Source organism: Microcebus murinus, chromosome 25, assembly GCF_040939455.1.
Source record: "Microcebus murinus isolate Inina chromosome 25, M.murinus_Inina_mat1.0, whole genome shotgun sequence".
In the NCBI taxonomy this organism is placed as follows: domain Eukaryota; kingdom Metazoa; phylum Chordata; class Mammalia; order Primates; family Cheirogaleidae; genus Microcebus; species Microcebus murinus.
In genome coordinates, this window is record NC_134128.1 from 17,498,824 (window position 1) to 17,515,172 (window position 16,349).

At 36.5% G+C, this 16,349-nt stretch overlaps 1 protein-coding gene across 20 annotated transcripts in view; it reads left to right on the forward strand.

The window, feature by feature from the left end:
* The window catches only part of PARD3 (par-3 family cell polarity regulator), a 575,331-nt gene that overhangs the window by 312,983 nt on the left and 245,999 nt on the right, over window positions 1-16,349 (forward strand). For 19 of the 20 annotated variants that reach the window (XM_075997634.1, XM_075997636.1, XM_075997638.1 and 16 more), the window contains 2 exons: window positions 10,499-10,590; window positions 13,280-13,363. In XM_075997634.1, coding sequence (XP_075853749.1) covers window positions 10,499-10,590; window positions 13,280-13,363 — 176 coding nt within the window. The remainder of the gene's footprint in view (window positions 1-10,498; window positions 10,591-13,279; window positions 13,364-16,349) is intronic. The other variant, XM_075997631.1, reaches the window with a different exon arrangement.

Below are 16,349 nucleotides of genomic sequence, written 5' to 3' on the forward strand. Positions count from 1 at the left end.
TAAATTGCTTTATAAGAATTATTATTCTCCTGTATCACCACTTTCATTTTATACAAAATGAAGACATATCATAGATTGGTACAAATCTGTATGTCACCTAAAGGATTAATATCACTAGTTTATGAAGATTTTGTTAAAATTCATAGAAAACATAAGCTCCCAGTACGTAGGTAAAGATACAGGTAGTATGCAACCATTTCACAAACGTGATCGTCTTAGTCTGGGTTCTCCAGAGAACCAATTGGGTTATATTTGAAGAGATTTGTTATAAGAAATTGGCTCAGTTTGATAATGGAGTCTGAGAGATCCCAAGATCTGCAGGTGGTTGCCAAGCTGGAGCCCCAGGGGAGCCAGTGGTACAAGTATCAGTCCAAAGGCCTGCAGGCTTGAGCCCCAAGGAGATCCGGTATTTCATTCCAAAGGCAGGAAAAGACCATTGTCCCAGCTTAGACAGCAGTAGTTCTCTCTTAGTCTGTTGTGTTCTGTTCAGATCTTCAGTTGATTGCATGAGGTCTACCCACGTTGGGAGGACACTCTGCTTTACTCAGTCTGCTGACTTAAATATGAATCTCATCCAGAAACACCCTCACAGACATACCCAAAATAATGTCTGGCCAAATATTTGGACACCATGTGACCCAGTCAAATTGACACATAAAATCGTCACAATGATAACATCTTTAACCTCTTTTGTAATCTTAAATTCAAACTAGAATAGCAACAAAAGCTGTGTGAGGGTCAGTCCCCCCCTACTGTCCCCTCCCTCCCCACTCTCCCCTCTCTCCCCTCTCTCCTGTCCCTCCCTCCCCCCTCTCTCCCCCCCACTCTCCCTTCCCTCCCTCCCCACTCTCCCCTCCCTTCCTCCCTCTCCCTCCTCCTTCACCCCTCTGTCTCTTTCTCCCTCTTCCTCCCTCTCTTCTCCCCCTCTCCGCCCCCCTACTTTTCTCTGCCCCTCTCTCTCTACCTCTCTTTCCCTCTCCCAACCAAACTTTTGTTTCACAGAAGGTAGGAGACATTTATTTTTCCAAACAAGTATGTTATAAATGAAGTTCCAGTTTTCTTTTTTCTTTTTCTTTCTTTCTTTCTTTTTTTTTTTTTATCTAGAAGGCAGTGCTGAGCACCTATGTAGCACTTACTGTAGTTTTCAGTACTTTACACTAATTTCCTCATTTGATCTTCATAGAAACCCTGCTAGGTAAATACTATTATTTCTCCCAGTTTATAGATGAGTAAACTGAGGCACCAGGAAGTTAAGTAACTTGTCAAAATGATTTCCATGCAAAACTCCATGTTTTAACGACCACACTAGGTTGCCACAGCAAATGTAACACATTGAATACTTTAAATTGTTGCATTTGTCTAGTATCTTAATTTTTGTTTTAAATTTGTATCATGTTCTGGGAATTACGAACAATGCAACAATGCATAGCTATTTAGTTTTATTAATGTTAATCTCTAACATTATGCTAAATTTTAAAAACCATAATGTAAAATTGAGCATTTAAACAAATTATTACTGCTATATACCTTGTGTCAGATATTCAATAGGTTTCATTTTATTAGAGATTATGCAATCCCTTGATCCCAGGAAATCTATTAACTAGCTTTTGCTTCTTTGAATTTAACCAGAACATTAAGTGTGAGAGCAAGGTTTTGTTTTTTAATCTACTTATTTTATCCAAGCCATTTACTGGTTTTAAGTAAGTTAATGACTTCATTTATGAAATTACAGTATTGCATTGGAAAATAATAAACCAGTGCAAATTCCAATATCTGTTTACATGAATGGATTTTGTTTATAGTACCCATGTGTTCTTTACCTTTTATTAACAATTTAAAATAATGAGGCGTAGGACTTTGGGGACTGCAGAATTTAGCTCTTTATAATTAGTAATGGCAAAATACTTATTTATCATCAAGGAAAACAGTATAAAAAAATACATATATCTTGGTTCATATTGAGAGCCCTGTTAGATTTTTGTGGACCACAAAACCCAGTGTGAACTTGGCCTTGTTAGGAGTTGCTTTTTTCACTTTTACCTCTGTTCTTTCTTTGATTCAGTTTAATTGAAATTTCTTCTGGTTACCTGGTTTATTGGCTAAAACATCTAACTAGTCTGTCTTTTTCTTGTCTTAAAATTTTCTCCCATTCAGAATACTAGACTGAAACATTAATTTTTTTTTTTAAATCTCTTGATTTTTAGGACCGATTAAGTATGGTAGTGACTGATAACATTGAACTGTCCTTGGGATTCCCTGTTATGTTCCATGTTATTTTAGGCACTTCTTAGTAAGGTCACTTTTCAGAGCAATTATAATGTAGGGATATAGATGTACAAAAAGTAATTTATAAAAGTATTGTAAGCTTTAAAAGATAATAAAATATCCTTTATTTCTAGAATACTTTATATTCATTGTAAAAATAGTTAGTTATAAAGATACAATAAAAATGACTTGTAATTCTGCCACCCAGATATAGCCATAGGTAGCATTTTCCTTGAAATACCTTGTGATGTTCCTTATTTCTATGTTTCCCTTAAAATGAAAGCTCTCAAAAAAAATGTTAAAGGAATTCTACCTTTATAGGAAGGTATGTGTCCAGAATTTAATATTTTTTATAATGTAAATTTTATTTTTTGAAAACATTTTTTCATAGATCCTGGCCCTGAAACTAGTTGGCTTAGGTCACATTCACTGCTTGATAATTCTGGGTCACTCTTCCATGAATAAAACAGGGTGAAAAAATATGGTGAAACTGAACAATGACAGACCCTGATGCAGCTTCAAAATCCCAGCTCTGCCCCCACAGAGAAATATGAACTCTTTTCTAGGCCCAATTTGCTTAGGATAAGTATTCCCACTTGATTGTGAGAATTAAATGAAAGATTGTATGTACAGGCTGTGATGCATTCTTTTTTTTTCCTTTATATTTTTTATTTATCTTTTTTATTTCAGCATGTGATGCATTCTTGATGATTAGTAAAATGGGTTCTTTTTCTTTCTGCTAAAAATTTAATTTTTATATGTCAGGCGCTTTGCAAGTAGTGATATCCATGAGTCCATCACGACAAGCTTATAAGATAAAGTTGTTATTTCCTTTATTCAGATTAAGAAACTAGGCCCAGGTATGGTGGCTCATACCTGCACACCACAGTGCCCGGCTAGTTTTTTCTATTTTTAGCAGAGACAGGATCTGACTCTTGCTCAGGCTGGTCTCGAAAGTCGTGACCTCAAGCAATCCTCCCACGTTGGCCTCCCAGAGTGCTAGGATTACAAAGTGTGAGCCACCATGCCCAGCCAATAAACCGTTTTTAATCATTAGTCAGTGAGGATTAGATGCAGGTGATGATGGGAGGGATGCAGGCGTTGGTTACTGGATTCAGCAATTCTCACCGTTGATAGGTAAGTCTTCCTGTGTGTATTGTTGGGTACACGCAAAATGGAAGAAGAATGTGAAGACAGATTCCAGTATATGATTGGATATTAGATTAGATATCGTCCAATACAATTCCTTCATGCCCTGGAATCCTAATAATTGCTGAGAAGCAGACTTACACATTTTGGATCGCAATTTTCAGATTCTATTTTGCAAGGAACTGGTGTAAAGATACATCCTATTTGTTGTTCTCTGTTGGTAGATAGCTTGCATAAATCAGCACCATCTGTTCTTTTGAAGATTCCTCTTGCCTTCAGTTGTGTGGAGTCCTGTTGTGTATGTTTCGAGACAGGAAACGTTTCATTTCTCTGGGAAATGGAAATTTCATGGACTGTGTTAAATGCTACTATTTGATCAGTACTCGCTTGAGGTGAGAATGTTAGGAATGTGGTTGAGGAGCTGAAGCTCATGTCCAGTCATCCATATCACAGGCCCATAATAATTCTTCACACAGTCCTAAATAATTTTGCCTTGAGCTCTGTTGGGTAGGACAGAGTTTATATTACAACGAGATGGACTACATCTAAAAGTTCCACAACTGTTAATTTCACTCTACAAGAGACTTTTTATTTTAAAAGATCTTATTGTCTAGTATTATCTTATTGTTTATTCTTAAAAGTATTTGAAATAGGTTTTTGTTTCCCAAATGTTTTTACTATAGTTGAACATACTGATCATGAAGTAAAAATGGTTTTATACATTCCTTGATTTAATTTCTTTGGAAGGTTGCTATAGATTTGTCATTTCCAATGGTGAAGTCTCCTTCTCCCCCAGATGTTTTCAGTTATTTTCCATGTATGATGAGAAATTACTTTTCCCTGGTGATTTGGCCAATTAATCAAGTAGTTGCAACATTAACACAAATGCCTTCTGGAATCCTATTTGTGATACTTTGGGGACTCAGGAAGGGATTCCCTCTGGAATTACTTTTCACCAGATGTAATCCAAAGAAAAAAGTGGTTTAATTCATTCTGTCAACATTCAGATAAATATTTTCTCTAGGATAGTATCGTCATTAATAGTTAACACATCTGCCTTTACTTTAGGAAAATCTTGGAGATACTCTAAAAAGTGAAAAAGACTTATTTAGGTGATTATATTTGCAGCAATATAATTAACCAATTAAAGTACTTTATTAAGAAGAATAACATAAACACTTGAGAAAAAATATTCTAAATTTGTTTAAAAGAGTGCCATAAGAACTTTCATTTCCTTTTGTGCTTCCTGAACATAAAATTCAAAGTTGGGTATGTAGGAAATTTAATGAGGGAAGTATAATTTTAGTTTTTATAAAACATTTTAAAAATGATCAATTATTTCTTAAAATTTTAGACTTTTCTTTTAAGTAAAAATTATCAAAAATATTTAGTTCCTTGGAACTCAGAATTTGAATATAGATATGCAGATGATTCATTAATTTAATTTTAATTTACTTTATTATGTTCCTGTGAAATAGATAAGTGTAGTGTTGTAAACTTTGTTTCGTAAACTTTCGTGTTCTTGTTTTATATGGTGAGTGATGGAGGCAGGAGTCCAGTCTTAAGGGTTGTATTTATGAAACAAATCATGTGCTTCTGTGCAGTAGCATCACTTACGTTTTGGGATTTTTTTCTGAACATGTAAATGTGGACAAGGTACTTGGAACACTAATTCGCTTAGAAGACTGTAATGGCTATTATTAGTTTAAGGGAAGAGAGTAGATTATTTTTATTTGAAGCAGAGAACAAGTAGCTTTATCAAACACCTTTGTCTTCACTGGTCCACTAGGCACGTCTGCCTGATGTAAAACCTATCCTTCTCACTTAGGTTTTTTTTTTTTTATCAGTGCTTATTTTTTCTTACTCTCTCCTGTGACTACAGATGCTCCTTGACTTACTATGAGTTATGTCCTGATAAACTCGTTGTAAGTTGAAATTCTGTAAATCAAAAATGCATTTAATACACTAAACCTACCGAACATTATAGCTCAGCTTAGAGCACCTTAAATATGCCCAGAACACTTATGTTAGCCTACAGTTGTGCAAAATCATCTAACACAAAGCCTATTTTATAATACAGTGTTGAATATCTCATATAATTTATTGAATAATGTACTGAAAGTGAAAAGCAATGGTTTCGTACCATTGTAAAGTCAAAAAAATCCCAAATCAAACCATCATAAGTTGAGGACTGTCTGACTCCAACTTTTATAATTTTAGTGAATAAAAAGTTAAAAAAATTCTTTCCTCTTTCCTTCTCTCTCCCTACCTCCCTTCTCTCTTTTCCCCTTTCTCTTCTTCCTCCCTCCCTCCCCTTCTCTTGTATTTAGTGATGGAGTTTTGGTGTTCTGCCCACGTAGGAGTGGCGTGTCTATTCACAGGTGCTGTAATAGCAAACTACAGCCTCGCACTCCTGGGCTCAAGTAATCCTCTTGCCTAAGCTGCTTGCGTAGCTAGGACTACAGGTGCCTGCCACCACACCTAGCTTTTTCGTCCTTTCTGCATGAGATGTTAAACTTTGGTTATACTTTGGCTACCCCTTTCTTGGAAACTTCATAAAGATAGTGCATCAACTGTCTTTTTTGGTAGATGTAACCCCTGTTTGGTCCATTGCATCAGCACTGGAAAAACCATGTATATCTGACAAGCCGCTTGTGCCTGTGCTGTTACAGGAGATACTGGCTTCTCTGGGGCTTGAGGATTTTAAGCCAGGGTGTAGCTCTCCCAGCCTCCTGATATGAGTCCCTTTCTCTGTGCCTGAGCTGTCAGCTGCGGGACCCAGGAGAACAGCTCCTGGACAGCTGTGAGGAGCACATTCCTCCCAAGGACAAAGCGTGATGCTGCCTTGTCAGCAAGTTGGGTCTCCTGCCTTATATCTTTCGAGATAAATCTGAAACCAAGTGGATTGTGGGGGTCTTGAGAGCCTGCATGTCCTTTTGGACCTAAGAGGCCCTTCTACCCCAGTGCTGGGCATTTCAGATATGTACTCAGAATAAAAATACAGGCATAATGTTCAAAGACTCATAATGAAAACTCATAGCTCCATTCCTTGCAGACCTCCAGTCTGTCTTCCTAAATGTCTGTTCTGATATTTACTTCCATGTTTTTAAATGATATATATAAGTTGCTCTTTACTTATTACCATTTTGGAAGATAGGAATTTTTCCTTTTATGCTGCTTCCACGTCCCTGTTCCCACCTGCTCCAGGTTATTGCATCAAAAGTCCAAGTTCAGTCAAAACTGGTGTGACGTTACATGGCAACGTAAGAATTGCTCATTGCATAACCATGTGGCTACTGCAAATATATTTCTTTTACACGTTGTCACTTGTTGTTCCTGGAGTTTACTTTTTCACTTTATTAATAATTTGCTTTTTTTTTTGTTTCTTTCATTCCCCCCCTGCATTCTGTCTGTCAAGATGCCTGTTATTTCCCAAGTATTCAAAAAGTATCAGACCTGAGCCCGGTGTGGTAGTACACCACTATAAGTCTAGCTGCTCCGGAGGCTGAAGTGGGAAGATCACTCGAACTCAGGAGTTCAAGGCCAGTCTGGGCAACACAGGGAGACTCCATCTCAAAAAAAAAAAAAAAAAAAAAAGAAAAAATGAAGAGGAAGGAAATAATTTTCAAAAAATTAGACCAATTATTCTTTTGGGTTTTTTCTTCATGGCAATGGACTTCCCAGAGCTCTCCATCCTTTTGCTCTCATCCGAACTGGTTTCTGCTTTCTTGAACTGGCCTTTCACTCATATTCTGGGACTTTCTTTGGGTTCTGTCTGTTGTTTTATTGCGTTTTCAGGATTTTGTTGGAGCACATCCCAAAATAGCTTTATAAGAAAGAGTCCAAGTAAAGACTTTGCATGTCTAAACACTTCTTTCAATTTTCACACTTGATCTTTTGTTTGATCAGCATACAGTTCTATGCTGAAAAATCATTTTTCCTTAGTCTAGAAAATATGACTCTTTTGTCTAGTAGAATCTAATGCTACTGTTGGGAAGGCATTATTATCATAAAGCATTTGTTAATAAAATTCCTAGTTTCAGTGTGCGAGCAGTCCTGCAAATGCTGTCAGTTGTCAGTGCTTAAACTATTGGATTATCTAACCATTAGATTATCTCCATTGTTGGGAGATAAGTTTCCATGCTTGTCTTGCATTTTTATACAGCTTGAGAACAGCGGTTTTTGTTTTGGACTGTCCTTTCAAGGTTGTTTGTAGAACAGACATGCATAGAGTTTCCCTCTAAAGCACTAAGCAAGTATGCTTACTGTCCGTATAAAAGGTTTGGGTTCCCTAAGCCATCTTGGGGAACCACTGCATAAAGGGATGACACTCTGGCTGACAGTATTGCTGTAAATTGTAAACAGTTCTTTATCTCTGACCCAGGAGTCTTGTATCTTCTGCCAGCAGCCATAAACCTATGGCAGGCTAAGTTACGAGCTTTCAAGTAGGGTAAAATCTTAGACCCTCTCACACTTCTTGATGTCTGCTTTCTCTCTGAAATTTGCCTCAACCACTAACCCATAGTGTTTTCTTCTGATACTCACTTGTTTGTATGGAACATTTAGTTGTTTATCTTTTTCTTGATTTCTTTTCTTATCCTAAAGACATTTTATGACGAAAATACTTTGTATTTCAGCAAAGCATAATAAATGTCAGGTGTTATGCTAGTTTCTAAATTATAGATATGTAGACAATTACAAACATCTATAATTTATCTTGTTTATCTGTTTCAGAATGTAGGATGTTTTATTTACTTGAGTAGGTAATATGTTTTAAATTGTTTTGCAAGGCACAAAGTATGAATGGATGAATATATATGCATGAAATGTCTTTGTATATAATTAGCTCAAAATATTATGTTTTATATATCATGTATTATTTGTCTTTTTGATAGTATTTAGAAATTGCCATTTGTTGGGAAGTTACTAGATGTAAGGGACCATGTTATGCTTGTGACATATCATATTTATTTCTCTGTTTTCCTAAGGAATATAGTTTTATTGTTTCCATTTTACACAAAAAGGGATAGAAACATAGAAAAGGCGTATAATTTGCCTAAGGTTATAAAACTAGCAAATGCTAGAGTTGATGTTCACACTCTAGTCTATTTCACTTGAACCTCAGCTCTTACTTAGCTATAAAATGAGAGAAGGAAAAGGAAAATAAAATACTATATTGTCCCATCTGGCAATTCTAACACTGTTTAGTTTAATTTTGATACTGTAGTCCTTAAATATCGGTTTGACAGATACAATAACTGAGCTTCATTTACTGTGGTTATAATGGAATTCAGTGTGTAACTCTTGCTAAAAGTAACTGTCCAGTCACAACTTAAAAAAAGTACCAGACGACAAAATATAAACCCATATAGGAACTGATATTTACGCATCCAAAATTTGGAAACTCCTAAGTTGTGGTTCCCAGAGCAACCAAAGCTCAGCCTCCGGGCAGTGACTGTTGCCATCCAAACTGCACACCATATGCAATGACATGAAATAACATTCTACAAGCTCTTGGGGGCCTGGTAATGGCCATTGTGGGAACAATGTGTAAATTATCAGTGACTGTTTTATCATTGTAGTTTGGGGCATTTCATTTATATGGCTATTTTGTAGTGCAACATAGGTGTTTCAACTGGTGGTGCATCTTGGTGGCATTTCAGTGGTGCTTAAATTATTAATGAACCCTGAAACAAAATGTCTGTAACTTATAAGATTATTTTTATGGCTTACATCTGCTTTATACACAGTTGTGTATGTTCTCCCTCCTACCTCTACTCCCAGTGGAAAAGCATCATTCGGGGAGTTGGTGTTTACATTCAAAATGCAGTTCTCAGGCATGTTCAAGATGCTGGTTAACCTTTGAGATGTATTATGTGCTGGTGCTTAAAAGAGCTAGGTGACAAAGAAGTACATATTAGAGCCTCTGAAGACGTGAGATAGTCAGTCTTCAAGTAGCCCAGCTCCATGCATTGCACCTGCACCCAGAACATGCAGAGCTTGGCTGCAACTCATAGAAAAACTCACTGCATTCGGTTTCTTCTTTTGGTAGGAGGAAATGTCAGTTGGCCATTACCGCCTGCTCTGACTTCCCTTCATATCTCTTTAAAAATTTAACATATTATTTGACACTGTGTCTCGAACCTATGACTCCTGCTTATCATGTTGTCGATTGATGCCTCTGTTGATGGGCATATACACTTCTACTAAGAGTCTCTCAGTTACATGATTAAAAATATAAAATTTTCCTCCAATGGTGCAGTGTCTATGCTAATATAGGTGGTTTAATAAGTGCACAATAAAATCACTGTTGTCAAAGTTATGTAGTAAATGGAAAAGATAAACCCAACAAATTATTTATACATAAATTATACACATACACTTACAAGAAATAGATTAATTTTGCTTTCTTGCATTCAGAAACTTACTACCCCAGAGATTATTAGGGATGATTTTGCTTTAGGTAGCAAAATATTGACATCGAGTATCTGCTAGGTGCCAGTACTGTGGCTCCAAGGAGAAGGACTTGTCTCATAACTATTCTCTTTGGAGAATCTGAGTCTTTTCTAACTACTCTAATTTGGTTAATAACACAGTTGATATCAGTCAGGTTATGTTTATCATTATTCAAATGAACTTGAAAAGCCAATTTAACTCTTTGAACAAATTCCTTAATGAAAAGACAATGGCCAAGATTGTAAATTAAGGCATCTTTTTAGTGGTGGCATTTCATTTATTTTTATGAACTACCACATTTAATCCATATGTAGTTTTTGGAGTATGAGCCTATTTACCCAATTTCTGCAACACATTGGAGCATAATTTTTACGAAGCATTGCCTTGTCAAAGGAAGAACACGAGGGAGGGGGTCGATTACTTTGCTGTTTGTGCTTTATGCTTTCAAATTCAGCTTTTCACCACACTCACCCATCTTATCACTAAAGGTTATCCTCCTCAGGAAAAAAAAGACCTAGTTAACATATTCCTAATGCCTATTAGACTCCAGTTTTTTCCAGTTCCTTTCGCATTATAGAAATAAACCTAACACTGAGTGTACTTTTCTTTGTGTCATGCTTACCTCTAGGATGAGGACGGAACAGAAGAAGATAACAGCCGTGTTGAACCAGTCGGACATGCTGACACGGGTTTGGAGAACATACCCAACTTTTCTCTGGAGTAAGTTATTGATGCTTTTAATGAAATATACTGGTAGCATCATTAATTGCAGCAAGTATTCCAAAAGCACATGGCATGTGGATTGTTTGCGCTTAGCTAAAACATGCCTGGCATTGATTTGTTTTTTCCAAAGAGCATCTTTCATCTATTAATTATGTAACGTAAGCAGTATAGCATGGACGTGCACATGTATCTGTCCTGAGTTTCATGCATTGGCAAATACTATTATAGCATAAAATAGTATTTGAAAATTTTTGTCATGTTAGTACTTGTAGACACCGTAACCGTTTTTAGCTTGCATTGTATGTCAGTCTTTTGGTCATTTATTTGTTCCTCAACTTTGCTAAATTAAAAAAATTGTGGACCTCCTTTGCTTGAAAAACTAGTTGAATGATGGAGACATTAGTCATTATTGTATGTGTATGTGTGTATATATGTTTGAAGAAATAGAATCTCTCAAAATATTGGATGGAAAGTTAGAGGTCATGGGTTAGCGACCTTGAAAATGATTTTAAATATACAAGGACAAAGAAAAATTTTCCTGTATTACAACATTCCAGTTATCTTAAATACTGGCATGTGTAAGTGGAAGGTGTTCCCAGGACTACTTCCCTTGATAGCTTAGAGCAGGGAGGGATTTTATTTTTTTTCTTTGACTTTGGGTAAAAGTTGGAGTCTAAACATTAACATACATTTACTAAATTCTTTTTTGGTCTTCCAAGGGAGGGCTCTAAGAACTTTCTCAGTGAAATTAAACAGGCTCTAGTATCAGATTATGTTTGATATACAGCAAGCCTCATTCTGAGTATTTACATTTAAGAAGTACTTGCCAGGCTGGGTGAGGTGACTCATATCTGTAATCCTAGCACTCTGGGAGGCCAAGACAGGAGGATGGCTCAAGGTCAGGAGTCCGAAAGCAGCCTGAGCAAGAGTGCGACCCTGTCTTTACTTAAAATAGAAAGAAATTAATTGGCCAACTAAAAATATGTAGAAAAAAATTAGCCAGGCATGGTGGCGCATGCCTGTCGTCCCAGCTACTCAGGAGGCTGAGGCAGAAGGATTGCTTGAGCCCAGGAGTTTGAAGTTGCTGTGAGCTGGGCTGATGCCACGGCACTGTAGCCCTGGCAACACAGTGAGACACTCTCTCTTGGGGGGAAAAAAAAGAAATACTTGCCATGCCATAGATCTTTTATAATGAATGTGGAATAAAGTTTATTAAAGTTATACTATTCTTAGTTGACAAACCATTGATTTAAATAAATGTTTAAATGGTATTAATATCTAAAATGGGATTTTATGAAATTTTATCAAAAAATTTTAAAATCCCATTTAAGTAGTATTGCTTTGTTGGCAGTATGGCAAATTTTTTATTTTGTTCCAATTAGTGTATGGGATTAAATCTATGCACATATCCTCAATATTGTTTTGATTTGTTTGATATCCCTATGTTTAATTATATTTAGTGTTCATATAAACAGGACATTCATAGTACATAGGATAACCTCAGGTTACTGTATAAGAAACAATTGAGAAATTGGCATTTTTCTATCATATTAAACTATATTGTGATCTTTGTCAATTCCATTGATAATCATTTGTGGTTTCCCAGGTTGCTTAAACTGGGTATTTAATTGAAGTACTATTTCCAAATATTGATTGTCAGTTAAATACTGCTTAGGCCTATCATGTAGTATGCATATATGGAATACTCTACAAAGAAAGCAAAATTTCATTTAAATGGTTCAGAAAATTTATATTCTCTAAATGATAGTCATTTTCGTTAGGCTTATTATATTAATAGTAAAGATTCATGGAAGTGACTTGACAAATACATAGGTGATATAAGATTATGCTTCATAACACAAAGTACTTTAGTCACTTAGAAGTAACTTCATGTTTAAAATAAAGAAGTAACTTCATGTTATGTCATATAATATAAACAGCTTAATAACTGTAGTCCCAGCTACTCAGATAGTTGAAGCAGGAGGATCTCTTGAGCCTGAGAGTTTGAGGCCAGCCTGGACGATATAGCAAGACCTTGTCTCTAGATAAGCAAGCAGTTATAGGCACTTCTATGAAAATTATTTGATTTGTAGTAGATGCCTATTGACTTTGAGAAAGGAGTTTCACAACCTGTACTTTGGTAGTGAGGACAATTGGGCTTTCCTGTGGACTGTCACCTACAGAGGTGAGAACTTTGATCTCATTGGATTATTGGAAGGATTAATGATGAGACATAGGGTAGAAGAGCACTTTGTAAACTGTAAAGTGCTCTGTAGCTGCCGTATCCTTACTCAATCATCAGAGTCCTTAAAATAGATAGTGGGATGGAAAAATTTCACTGGTAGTCTAGAAGTTAGACTTGCAAAACATGAACTTGCACTCCATGGAAGAGTATGGTCCAAGAGAAATGGTTCTGTGTCATTTTAACGTAGTTACCTCTGATGATTGCTCTCCCTTCATGCCATCAGACTAGTGTACAGGTATGTAGTGTTTAATGTTGCATTCATCGCCATGCTTTTATTCCAGAATGTTGGATGTACATGCGTGTGTGCTTGGTGAGATTTTTGTTTTGTTTTCTTTTGTTGTTTATTGTATGTCTGCATTGCGGGGTTTTTGTTTTGTTTTGTTTCGGTTTTGGTTTGTTTACAGTACGTGTTCACGCTCCTCATTCATCATTGTCTCACAGTGATATGGTAAAGCTCGTACAAGTCCCCAACGATGGCGGGCCTCTGGGAATCCATGTAGTGCCTTTCAGTGCTCGAGGCGGCAGGTAACGTATCCTGGAGGTTTTTAATTGAATCATAATGTGGAGTGTTTTATCTTCATTTATGCTCAGAGAGAGAAAGATGTTGACTTAGCATGTACTTAATAGAAAACATTTTCATTTGGGGGCGACTGCTATTTCATTCATACGTATATATCATCATCATGGAAAGCACTTAGCCTGATGAAGAGAGGTTTTGCAGGAGCACAAAGAAATTGCACATTTAGATTATCCTAATAAATTTATTGTTCATCACATTTGAGCAAACATTTTACTTTGCGGTAAATTGATGATAGACTTTAAAGTCAGACCTTCAGCTGGATTTATAAAGTCAAGGAGAACTTAAAGCAGTTTTTCTGGAAAAATGCAAGCTATATAAATTACCTGGATAACTTAGCTAATGATTCGTTTTAATTTTGTAGTCATGTTTATTTAGTTCTTCAATTTTGTAAGATTTCTATGATTTTTAAACACCTTGGAATGTGAAATTTTAGAAAAGTGGGCAAGCTAGTGATTTCTCTCCTACCATGTGGCTTTTGTCTCCTATGCTTTCACCTCTGAACCTTTAGCTTATCAAAATTCTGTACTGTTTGTTAATCCCGACTTCTTTCCTTTACAGAACATACATAAACACTGCAAATGTTATATGAGTTTCTTTGATCCTAATTTTTTTTTCTGTGAAAGAGTTGTTGTATTTTAAGTTTAATATAGTCAAATAATATGAATTGATTTTGCAAGCAATGCCTGGCAGCCTCTGTCACCGACAAGTGAAGTGCCCTGCAACCCTCCCCAGAAGCTCGAACCTGTACATGTTTAACTTGTTGAAGTTCAACACATCTTCTCTTATTTGCCGTCTATTGATGGCCTGAGAAAATATATTTATGGACTATTTATTTTGCTTCTTAATGTTGAACTTCTGGGCTAGGTGCAGTGGCTCACTCCTATAGTGCCAGCTACTCAGGAGGCTAAGGTGGGAGGATCACTTGAGCCCAGGAATTTGAGGCTGCAGTGAGCTATGATGATGCCACTGCACTCCAATCTGGGCAACAGACCAAGACCATGTCTCAAAAGAGAAAGAAAAAATAAAACAAAACTTTTTTGAAATTCTTATTTCTTTTGTTTTCTGTTTACTTTTTTTTTTTTTTAATTTTAACTTTCTTTAATGGGGAGAAGAATTAGAAGGTGGAAAGTAGCCTTAGACCAGGGGCTTGAGACCTTAGAACTTAGTTGAAACTGTTATCAAGGAATTACAGGGATCTAATATGTTGTAAAAGACACATATGTGTGACTGAACTATGTTTTTTTTAATTAAGATAGAGTCTTGCTCTGTTGCTCAGGTTAGAGTGCAGTGGCATTGTCCATAGCTCACTGCAACCTCAAACTCCTGAGCTGGAGCAACCCTCCTGCACCAGCCTCACAAGTAGCTGTTATAACAGGCAGGTGCTACCACACCCAGCTAAGTTTTTTAAACATTTTTTTGTAGAGATGGGGTCTTGCTGTATTGCTCAGGCTGGTCTCAAACTCCTGGGCTCAAGCGATCCTCTGCCTCTCAAAGTGCTGGGATTACAGGGGTGAGCTACCGTGCCTGGCCTGTAGTTTATTTTTTAAAATGAGCATTTGAGCAATTGTACTAACTCCTTGTTACATGTTTTCAACTGTTGCGAATCCAGATTTCCTCTCTTTGGTAAAGCACCTAGCTTATGCAGTGTCTGGAAGCTGAAACTTTGATTTCCTTAGCACTCTGCTAGAGTATGAGGCTTGAATGTTAGTCCTATATTCAAGGCATGAAATTTTTTTTTTTTTTTTTTTTTTTTTTTTGAGACAGGTCTCGCTTTGTTGCTCAGGCTAGAGTGAGTGCCATGGTATCAGCCTAGCTCACAGCAACTTCAAACTCCTGGGCTCAAACAATCCTACTGCCTCAGCCTCCCCCGAGTAACTGGGACTACAGGCATGTGCCACCATGCCTGGCTAATTTTTTCTGTGTGTGTATATATATATATATATATATATATATTAGTTGGCCAATTAATTTCTTTCTATTTATAGTAGAGATGGGGATCTTGCTCAGGCTGGTTTCGAACTCCTGACCTCGATCAGTCCTCCCGCCTCAGCCTCCCAGAGTGCTAGGATTACAGGTGTGAGCCACTGGGCCCAGCCCAAGGAGTGAAATTAACCTCAAATTTTTAGGTGGTGATATAGTTACGCAGTTGTGGCTGCTTTCACTTTTTTCTTTTTGAATTTTTATACTCTGGAGAAGCATTAAAATTTCTTTAAGGAATTTTCAGTTAAATGATATTAGTTGTTTTCAAAGTGGCCCTTGTCTTTTATAACCTTTAAAAAATGCAATTTAAAATGATCTCAAAAGTTAAATTATATTTTCACTTCTTTCGTGAGTAGAAAAGATAGGTAAAATACATAGATTATAGTTTTCCAGTGTATATATACCTTAAACTGTCTGTGAAACACAGCTCATCATAAATGAGATTTAATTGAGTATGCACCAGCTTTGAACCAGTATTGCAATGACAAACAAGTTATTTTCTTTCATTTGGTATATATTTCCTACCTCTGTGTGAAAGAATATTAGGATAAAATAGATGAAAAGAGTAAAGCAAAAGGAGAATAAATTATTAAAATAAACCTACTAGCTAGATTAATTCAAAGGAAGGCATTTCACAAAATCCAGCACCGTTGCTGGGTTACTGTGGCATTTAGTTTGGATACACTGAACATGTTCAAGTATCCTTTGCAGAACTAGACATTGTTTTATAGATGAGTCATTTTTAGTCCCTATTCATGTGGCACTTAAGAAAATTGTGCAGCTTCCCTATATAAAGGACAGAGATGTAAGAGAAACAGATTGTTTATAAACCTTTTCGGGCATTATCAATTTTCACGTGGAAACAAACTGAAGTAGTTTGTTTTTATCCGGCAGTTGTGTTGGATCTTTAAGCTCTCTCCTGAACTTAGGCTGTGAGTCTCGGTTCTTCAG